The sequence below is a fragment of the Gallus gallus genome, chromosome 28 (assembly GCF_016699485.2).
Source record: "Gallus gallus isolate bGalGal1 chromosome 28, bGalGal1.mat.broiler.GRCg7b, whole genome shotgun sequence".
Taxonomy (NCBI): Eukaryota; Metazoa; Chordata; class Aves; order Galliformes; family Phasianidae; genus Gallus; species Gallus gallus.
In genome coordinates, this window is record NC_052559.1 from 4,895,797 (window position 1) to 4,905,775 (window position 9,979).

At 48.8% G+C, this 9,979-nt stretch overlaps 1 protein-coding gene across 7 annotated transcripts; it reads left to right on the forward strand.

Moving 5' to 3' along the window:
• Nucleotides 1-9,541, forward strand: LOC107055376 (TINCR ubiquitin domain containing). Of its 7 annotated transcripts, XM_046904727.1 has the most exons (4): nucleotides 1-337; nucleotides 7,252-7,364; nucleotides 7,483-7,691; nucleotides 9,461-9,541. In XM_046904727.1, the coding sequence occupies exons 1-2, from the start codon at nucleotides 78-80 to the stop codon at nucleotides 7,253-7,255; spliced, it is 264 nt and encodes an 87-aa protein (XP_046760683.1). In that variant the 5' UTR covers nucleotides 1-77; the 3' UTR covers nucleotides 7,256-7,364; nucleotides 7,483-7,691; nucleotides 9,461-9,541. The 7 variants fall into 7 exon arrangements, 6 of the variants coding, with proteins under 6 accessions (XP_046760683.1, XP_046760681.1, XP_046760680.1 ...); XM_046904725.1 differs by having other exon boundaries at nucleotides 7,252-7,691; XM_046904724.1 differs by having other exon boundaries at nucleotides 7,483-9,541.
• The last annotated feature ends 438 nt before the right edge of the window (nucleotides 9,542-9,979 follow it).

Genomic DNA, 9,979 nt, shown 5'->3' on the forward strand with positions numbered 1-9,979 from the left:
AGAGCCACATCCCTGCTCTGCCTGCCTCCCAGCTGGATGCTCCTCTCTGCCACACCGTCGCTGGTGAGCCGGAGAGGATGGACACACTGCGAAGAAGCCTTTCTCGCTGGAAGAGGTACCACATTAAGGTGCACTTGGCTGATGAGGACCTGATGATGCCGCTGACCGTCAAGCCCAGAGACACAGTGATGGACCTACGGGCTTACCTAGTACGGGAGGGCGTCACTTCCTGGAAGAAAACATTTTATTACAACTCCAGGCAGCTTGAAGAGCATGAGACTTTGAAAGCAGCCAATATCCAGAACGGCTCAGTCCTGCTTCTTGTCAGCAACAAAAGGTAGGCAAGGAGTTCATCTGCAGCGGGGGCGGTGCAAGGGAAGGGGAATGCTCTGTACATCTCAGTCCATGGGACGCTTTCCCATTGGAGTTTGCAGAAAGCAGATCAGGAGCTCAAACCCTGAGATTTCCAGCAGGCAGAGTGAGATTTAAGCCTCCTCAGCTCCAGGTAGGCTAAAATGTGAAGTAAGGGAGGTTGAGGACGAGGCAGTCCGGTTGATATTTCCTCTCCTGCCTCTGATCAGGTCTCATTTTCCTGAAAACGTGGCCAAACACAGAGGGAGAGAGAAGACGTGCAAAAGGGAGCTTGTGTGACACAGGGTGGTGCTCCAGGAGCCCCTCCCTTGTCCTCACCTCTGACTGTGGTGCCTGGCTCTTGCCATTTCTTTTTAGTGTTTACTTTCTGCAAGTGTTTGTGGTGGGCAGAGCTGTGAGCTACCCACCTGCTTACAGCAAAGCCCCGTGAGTGCTGGACACAGATGGTCAGAGGCTGCAGCTTCCCATAACACAGTGAGATCTCAGCACGAAGCAATGACACCAATGGTTTCCAGGACAGGCAGTGGAAAGGAAACTCAGTGAATCTTTTCAGTCATCGCAACTCCTACGTGTCCGTGGGAATGCAAATGCAGATAATGGAGCTGAGACCTTCTGGCTGGTTAGGATTCAGTGGTGTGCATTTATGTCCTGTTGTGCTGCCTTCCCAACGCCTGGCTTGTTGCATGGTTCCTTCTGTGAAGCATTTTGGGGGATACTGTGTAGGAGAAGTGCACAGCAGACCACAGATGTACTGTGTCTAATTCAGCTTTTTGAATGCTGAGACTTCTGAGTTACTTGTCTATGCTGATCAGTCTGCTCTGCAGAAAAGCCTGCACTAAATACTTCAGTTCTGATTAGATGCCACACGGAATGGTCCTATTTTCCAGTCCAGAGGCAGCTTGAAATCTCACACAAAGAAGATTTAATAAAGCATTTCCTTTCAGAGCTCAGGCAGATACAAGAGATTTCACATCGCTCAGCTGACTGCAAACCCCACGTCACCCACAGCCCCTTTCTCCAACATCTCATTTCAGCTCTCTGATTAACTTTGCACAGCTCCTCGTTTTCACCTTGTTTTTAATGGCAGGAGCACATATATTTGTTGTTGTAGGACAGGATTCAGAGGGAGTCAGCGGATGGACCACACATGCTTATGCTCCATAATGTGCTGTGGACCTTTCCACATTCTGCAAACAAACCCACAGTGTTTAAATGTAGCATTGCAAAACTCAGCAGGAGGTCCCAACCCCAGTGTGCTGAGTTCAGGGTATCTCTGAAAGTTTGCTCAGTTTGGAAAATTTAAAGCTTCTTACTCAGCATTCGGGCTCAATTTTTGTGAGTATGAGAAAGAAGGAGCAGGATTTATAATGTTGTTGTGGTTGTGGGGTTTTTTTCTTGCCTTAAATTTCATCAAAACATTCCCAGCTCCTAGGCAAGCACCTCTGTGTATTCTCTTATTCCTTTTCCCATGGCTGGGAGCACTGTGGTGGGCAGTCAGTCTCTCCCTTAACTCAGGTCTTTCCTTATGTTATTGCACATGAAGGATTACTGGGCCATGACAACCTCGGCCACTTCCAAATTATTTTGTGTGTCATGACTGCCAAGTGCCCAGCTGCCGGGGATACCTTTCTGTAACAGCCCAGGGGGTGGCTGAGATACCCACAGAGCACGGCCTCCACTTGCTGTCTCTGGGATGTGCTGTGTGGCTCAGCAGCAGCCCGCACCCCGCTCGGTGCCCGGCCCTGGGCTGAGCGCAGCCTCCGTGACTCAGCACCCTGCCAGATCCTCAGCACGCAGGGCTGGTTCTGAGGGCGCTCTCTATCAATTAAGCTGGGCATTAGGAAATACAGGGTGGGAGAAGGCAGGTGCTGCATTGCAGCTGAGACTACAGCACCATTTCAAGCCTTAAGATTATTGGACCAGATCTTTAGGTATTATAAAACTATGTTGGCTGTTTAGTCTCCAGAAGGGAAGACTCCAGGGAGTCCTCAGAGCAGCCTTTCAATACTTAAAGGGGGCTTGTGAAAAAGATGGGGGGACACTTTTTACTGGGGCCTCCAGTGACAGGACAAGGGAGAATGGATTTAAACTAAAAGGGGAGATTTAGATTACATATAAGGAAGAAATTCTTCACTCAGAGAGTGGTGAGGCCCTGGCACAGGCTGCCCAGAAGAGCTGGAGGTGCCTCATCCCTGGAGGTGCCCATCCCAGCCTGGATGCGTCTTTAGGCAGCGTGGTCTACAGGGAGGTGTCATTGCCCATGGCAAGGGGTGGGCACTGGATGGTCTGTAAGATCCCTTCTGACCCAAACTGTTCCATGGTCCCATTCTGTGTTGCTCCAGTAGTGTCTGTGGGATGTACTACTCTTTATCATCTGACCAATGGTGGGAAACCGTGGGGAATAAAGGCCACAGGAGCAGAGAACCTAGCAGCCCCAAGGATTTAAGAGCTGGTTTTAGTGTTTCACCGATGCAGTGAAGTGTGGGCCCCCTTCATCAAAGGTCAGCATCTATTCTTAAGTTCTCCCTGAAAATCGTGGAGTCCCTACTTACTGTTTTGCACTGAGAGGCCAGCCAAGCAGAGCTGTATTAATCCCAAAAGTGGAGTTGCTCTGATTGCCAAGGTCTGCAGCTCAGTGTCGTGCCTATAAATATTAATGGTCACTCTGTTTGCTATGTGTTCCTATAAGGGGTTCATGAGACAGTTTACTTAAACTTGAGAAAACATGAAAATGACCCTATTTTTCATCTCCCCACCCTTAATGCCTTCGTAGATAATTGGCATTTAGCAAAGGCCAACTCAGCATTTCTACTTCTTGCTCATGTTTTCTAGGGTTTATAACTTAGCCATAAAAATTCACTTAAGACTTCAGCTTGGCAGGAAAGGGATCAGCATAGCAGATCATGCTGGAAATTCGTTTGGATCTTAGTGCTCAAAAGTTCGAGCAAGATGTTCTGGAGTTCAGTCAACACAACCCCTCAGCCCAAGAAAACACACAGGCAGGCCAGAACTGGGCAAATCACATCCACTGGGGATGCGATTCCCACTTGTGCAGAAGCTCGTTAATCACATTACTGCTGCACTGATTAAGATTGCAATCCTGTTGCAGTAGAAGCCTAGCAAAGAACATGCGGAAAAAACAGCTTCCGCCCTAGAGAGCTACATATTGCAATAACACAGCTTCCAAGTGGGCAAAACAAGCAAGGCAAGACCTGAAATGTGAATGAACAAGAAGAGGAAGAATCCCTCCAGCTTGGTGGCCTTGGGGCCAGCCTGCAGTGTTGGAGCCATCTGTGTCCAGGTGGGGAGACCACCTGGGAGCCTCAACATGCAAATAGCAGCCATGCAGCACAAATGCCGCAGCGTCTACGAGAGCAGGCAGCAGGCTGTCCCAGCTGCCCGAGGCACGATCAGTGCTGGCACTGTGGACCACGCCACGGCAGAACCAGTTTGTCTCGCTGCGGAGGCGGCGCGAGGTCCCAGCGCCAGGCAGCTGCTCGGCGGGCCCGTGGGGATGTGGGAGTTCCTGAAACTGGCGCGGCTCCTCCTGAGCTGTGCAGAGAGCTGCCCTGCTGCTCCGTGCACCGGCCCATGAGGGCTCCCCGGGCTGGGAGCGGCTGTAAGGCACTGTCTGCCCCTTGTTGGTGAGCTCATGGTTTGCATTTGGATGTTAGATGTGAGGTGAGGGTATTGCCCCAGAGCAGCAGATTCACCGTGTAAGCCATGCGGGCTTTTTGCTTCGTGACCTCTTGAGCTGTTTCAAATAGAGGACAGCAACGAGTGATCCAAGCGAATCCCAGAGTGATCCAAGTGAATCCCAGACACGCTGAGCACCTGTTGCTGTCTGTCCCTGAGGATGCATGGGATGCACAGCTCCACTGGCTCCGGACATGGGACAGGCCCAAGCACACCGACAGCGCCTTCATACTTCACTCCCTTCTTGCGTGTGACCGCAGTCAGTCAGACAAGCTCAGTGCTGAGGAATCAGTCGGTTCCAGGACTGCTCTCTGTTGCACTGCTGGAGTGTTTTGGTCCACTCCATGTGTTCCATCTGGATGTGACCACACAGGTTTGGAGGGTAAGAATTTGCTATGAAAACAATGGCCATTCAGTACTGGCTGTCCTCTCAATGCAGAGTCCCAGGCACACTTATTTTACTGGCACAGACTCAGCTGAAGCACATAGGAACCCCTCAGTCTTTTGAAAGACAAAGTTCATTGCGGCCAAGCAGCTATTTTCATCATACATGGTTTGCCCAGAGAATAGAGTTCAGTAAGTCATTGGTGAATAGGTTAAATAAAGTAGATGCCAGCACTGAATTTAGCAGAAGTCTATTATCTGGAATCTCTTGGTGTTGAATTTCTGGCCTGGAGCCACCTGAAAACATCCATCTCGGGGCATTAGCTCAGTTACCATAACAACTCATCTAGGAATGGCTCGTGAGAGTTCCCAGAGCACAGCGAGGTGCCACGTGCTATGTAAGCCACTCTTAGGTCAAGATAAGCATATCCAGGATTCCCCCTCTTCTGCAATGCAGCCCCATTGACCGTGGTGAGCAGCATTACTTTCATGAGCCTTCACTTGCTTGGGACTCGGCCTTAGCTCTCAGATGCTGCTCAGCCAGCTTTCCAAAGGTCCAAAGGAGTTACCTCCTGGCAGAACAGCAGAACCATCCATCTGTGGGGAACCCAGCTAATTCCCATATTGCCATTCAGTGTACAGACTATGATTTTTGGCCTCATAAATTATAACTTGGCATGAAAGCTATGACTGAGCCACCTGCATAATGTCCAGTTTAGCCAATACTAAGAAACTGCTGCCTACATTTGACTCCTACAATGGCATAAGGATCAATGTTCTGCATGGACACTCAGCAATAGCTCACTCCAGGCTTGCAGCACTCTACTGTCCTGTCACTTCTTCTCACTCTCCCTGGAATCACAGGCTGCTGCAGATACTGCTGGGTCTCTAGAGGGAAATCAGAAAAATAATGGGGTCTACACAGTCTGACCCCGTTGAAAAAGCCAACATTACAGTCCAGGCATGAATTAAATCCCTTAGCTGGATTTCAGAGTGATTTTGTGATGCCTGCTCCTTGCACTGACCTTGCAGCACCTGGGGTTGCTCAGCTCTTGCTCCTCCACGTGGAGGGGAGATGTCCCACTCCCATACAACTGCAGACCTGCCGTCTTAAGCTGAGACTTAGCAGCAGGCTCCAAGGCATCTCACATCAGGATAATGATCCTTTAAATAGCACTGGGAGTCTCTCTTCTCAGGGAGAGCTAATTAAGTTCCTCAGCACATGCTTAAACATATGTTGACCTGGTATGGCCTTAGCAGGTCTGCTTCCATCTACTGGATAAATAACACTGGCTTAAAAAACATCCTCCTAGATGCGTTACTGAGGCAACAGCCAGGTGGGAGACTGACTTCTCCGTCTCTGTGGCTAAAAGTAATATTTATGTGTATTACTCATGGCCAAGCTCTCTACTGGTGTAAACTCCTGAAATCAGTTAAAAGATTTTTAAGTTCTGAAAGGAGTACTGCAGTTGTCTCTGCTGAGCCCCAGCACAGCACAGGCCAGAAAACAGCACTGGTGTTCAGCTCAGTTGCCTGTTGGTGAGCTCATGAAGTTCATTTAACAAAAGCAAAGGGCTGCATCACCAGTGAACACAGTCCAGAGGGTCTGAATTCCTCCCCTGTGCAGTTGCATGGGATTTCAGTAGATGAAACTGAGCTACCAGGTGTCCCATGGTGGCAAGGGGTGTCTGTCTTGGCTCCACGCAAAAAATGAATGATTTGAAAGCATATTCTAAAACAGGTTATTTTCTGGTGTAATATGGCACAGTCTCCTGGACTTCTTTGTAGCTGTGCTGATTCATATCAGAGGGGGGTTTCACCCAGCTGGGATAAATGCTCTCTCCTCTGGCCCACAGTCCCCTGAAATGTCAACTGAATAACCAAGTGCCGCAGTATGAATGTTGTTGTGGTGTTTTGGAAGGAAATCCAGACAGCAGTTATTATCAGCCGAGGCCGTCCCGCAGCATCCTGTGCTGGGACCCAATGAAAGCCCCCTCATAAACTTTGAGCTTCTTGTAGTTCGCATTAAGTGTTTGCAGCACAAACTCAGTTTCTTGTCTGCATAATTGGAAAGAACAATTCACAGGGATCAGGAGACTCAGCCCTGCACTTACTGGCTCGGCAGGGCGGGTTGGTGCCTGGCAGAGCTGCTGCCTATGGGCCCCAGGTATTTGGTTGCATTCCAAGCCACGATAATGAGCTCTCTAAGCAAATGCTGGCCCTGAAGAGTACCCCTAGAAATTTTCAAGAGCTTCAGCCTCTGTTTTGGAGACGCCAGGGGGTTGTCCTAGATGATTCCTAAGGATCTTCAGAAGAGTAACTTAGGAAGTAATCCTACTTTTGCTAAGCTTATGTATTCGATGCGGGGTCTGTACCCCTGTCAGAAAATGTTTATGGAACCGTAACCCAGAAAGGCTGAAAACCACTGCTTAGTGCTAATGCACTCTGGTGAGCATGCTTTGAGAAACTCAAGCTGTCTCACTGTAAACATCCTTGAAGTGCTCCTAAAGCTGTGGGCTGCTCTGTTCTGACATGAAAAACGGATTTCCAGGAGCTTTGCTTCTGGGGATAAAAGCTCCCAGGCAGCTGCAGATGGTCACAAGCAGGGGTGAGGGCAACTTCTGCAGAACAAAAAGCAGGTGTGAAACCCTGGAAGTGGCTTAGGTTGATTGGAAAAAGAAACCTGTCAGAGGATCAGGTTTATATTCTACCCCTACCTGGGTCAGTGCCTCCTTGGGCAAATGCCATTTTTGATTGCATGTCTACAATGCTCCAAGTATTTGCGTTTTTCTTATGCAGATAACGCCAAAGAGCACAGCAAAAGCCATGGGAGACGGGGAGCGTGACAGGAGCTGAAAGGAAGCAGATGGAAGGGAGCCTGACCATGGAACGCAGCGTGGCCACGGGCGCTGGTAAGTCCTTCCCTGCACGCCAGCTCCAGGACTGTTCAAAAGCAGCTCTGCGTGTTTTAAGCACAGTGTCTATGAATAATTAACCCCCAAACAACTACAAGTAACATTTCCTCATCAGCGAGCCATGTGGTCGAAGCTGCCCAAGGAGAAGCGTGGGTTAGGCTGACTCAGCTCCTGAGGGCAATGAATCAGAGTGAAATGCCCTTGAAAGGGTAAGTCCTGCCTGGATGGTGAAGCAAGAAGGAGCTGAGGTGGGCTTTGCTAAGGGCCTCTGATGGGAATGGTTGACATCTGAGCCTCCTTCCAACCCCCTTGCAGGATTCCTCAGTAAGTTGGCCTTTGTTTTCCTATGTGCAAGTCTGAGATAATTTGTTGTACCTTTTCTCTCACTCTTTGTCCACTGAAATGTAAGTGACTCAGGGTAGGGACTGTTTGTGCTTCTGAGCAGTTCCTACGTGGTGTGGCCCTGAATCCCAGGCTGAAAGCTCTGTCCAGCAAACAAGTGTTAAGTGCACTCAAAACAGTCCTGGTGCTTGACAGCCTTTATATATCCCAAGGACAGAAGCTGGCTTGTCGCTGTAATGGGGACTGTCTTGCCTGACATTAAGGCTACACTGTTATACCAAAACGACCTTATTTTGAGATGGAGCTTATAGAGCAGTGAGCCTCCTTGTGTTGTTCTCCTACCTCTGTGCCAGTGCCCCAACTCCTGAACCAGCTGACCTGATTCTGCCCAGTTTGACAGAGCGCAAGAGGTCTCACACATCCAAGATTCCTGCAATTTTTGTGAAGAAGCAGCAGCTGGACAGAGGGCAGATATTTAAGTTAATATCCTATTGCAGGAGAGGTAATTGCATCTCTGCTCCTATCTGGTTTGAGGTGCAGCAGCCGGGTCAGCTGGCATTTAGATAGTGGCTGCTCAATCAGTGCTTCTCTGCAAAGTGGTGCTGTGCTGCGCCATGCCTGCAGGGCGGGAGGCTGCTGGGAGAGCTGCAGGCTTCGCTGGGGAGGGGATGAGGGTGCCCTGGGGATATTGGGAGCACCGAGAAAGGGAGTGAAAAGAAAGCAGTTGTAATACATAAATCAGGTGAATGGGTTTCACCAGTTCCCCTGCTGACAGAACAACTCACTTTTTAGGTTTAAACTTATTTTCAGGACAGAATGAATGTTTCTTTAAGCACTACAGTACATTCCCCAGAAAGTTTTAGTGATCAACAACTGTGGACTGAACCCCTAAACCTGCATTTTCTGTTGCTCAGCCGAAGAAAATGCCTTTCCAGATTTTTTTTGGTGACAAGAAAATGATCTGAAGAAACACCATAGCAAATGGAGTTTCTCATTTTCCAGGTCTTTTTTCCCCCTTTTCCCTACAAACAAGTATTTTCCCACATATTTCCTTGGACTTTGCATGGAAAGAGATTCTGGGATAGACAAAGAGAGGTGAGCACAGCTGAGGAGCTTTCAGCCCAAGCAGCAGAGATGGACAAAAGGAGGGATGTACCTTTCCAAGGTCACCCAACACGCTGGGAGCGCAGTGCTGGTGTGTGTGGGTCAGCATTGCTGCCACTTCGCCATGCGGCGCCTCTCCATGTCTGCCTGTCCTGCCATAATGAGACTTCTGGAGCACAGCCAGTGCTTTTCTGAGAGCCTGAAAAGTGCCTTGCGCAGCCCAGGTGCAGCCATAGTAATAATTTAAATTTAACAATAATATTAAAGTGGAGGCATGCCACTGAAGATGGGACCCATTCAGCAACAGAACCCTAAACTAATGTCTGTCTTCTGGTAAAATGTACAATTTGTCTCCCAGAGTCTGGGAGGCCACTATTTACTTCTCTGGTCCTGATGATCACAGATGTGTGCTCTGCAGAAGGCAAAGTGACCTGAGTAGAATTCTGCCCAGTCTCTGCTCTAACACCTTGTGCCTGCAGCTGGCAGCTTTGGTCAGTGCTGGAAGTCTTTCTGCAGCTCAGGAGAATATCTGGAAAGAATAAATTAACTGTGGTGGTGTGTGGAGCTGCTTGGAATAATGTTTTTTTCAGAGATAGGCTTTGATTGACACTTCAGATCTGCCTGACAATCTTTTATTCTAAGTGCAGTTGCTGCCTTTCTTCAGAGCAAGAAGAGCTGGTTTGGTTGCTGTCCTTCAAATGATGGATCTTATCACGTGGGAAAAAGAAGAAAAAAAGCAAACCACCTGCAAACAGCCACAGGTATGGCATGAAAAGAGGTAAAACTAACTGGATCTATTTGAGGTGTTTCTGTTTTTTTCCCTCTATGAAATAATCCAGTGCAAGATATAAAAGAAAAGAGGCTGTGCTCTGAGGAACAAGAGCTGACTGTTCTTTCTCTTTGACTATTGTTCTTTCCTTCAGGAGATTTTTCATGCTTTGCAGATAGGACCATGCCACCTCCCAGGGATGGGAGGACCAGGAAGGCAGTGGGACCACCTGTCTCTTACTCACTTGTCCCCCTCTGCTTCTTTTACTGCCCATCCCCCTACGCTGCCTCTTACTCCTCAATTTCAGGCTTCCCCAGTGATTGCTGAGTGCTGTGATCACACCATTCAGCAGCTCACAGAAGAGGTGAGCTCTTTCTACACATTTTACAATGTAATT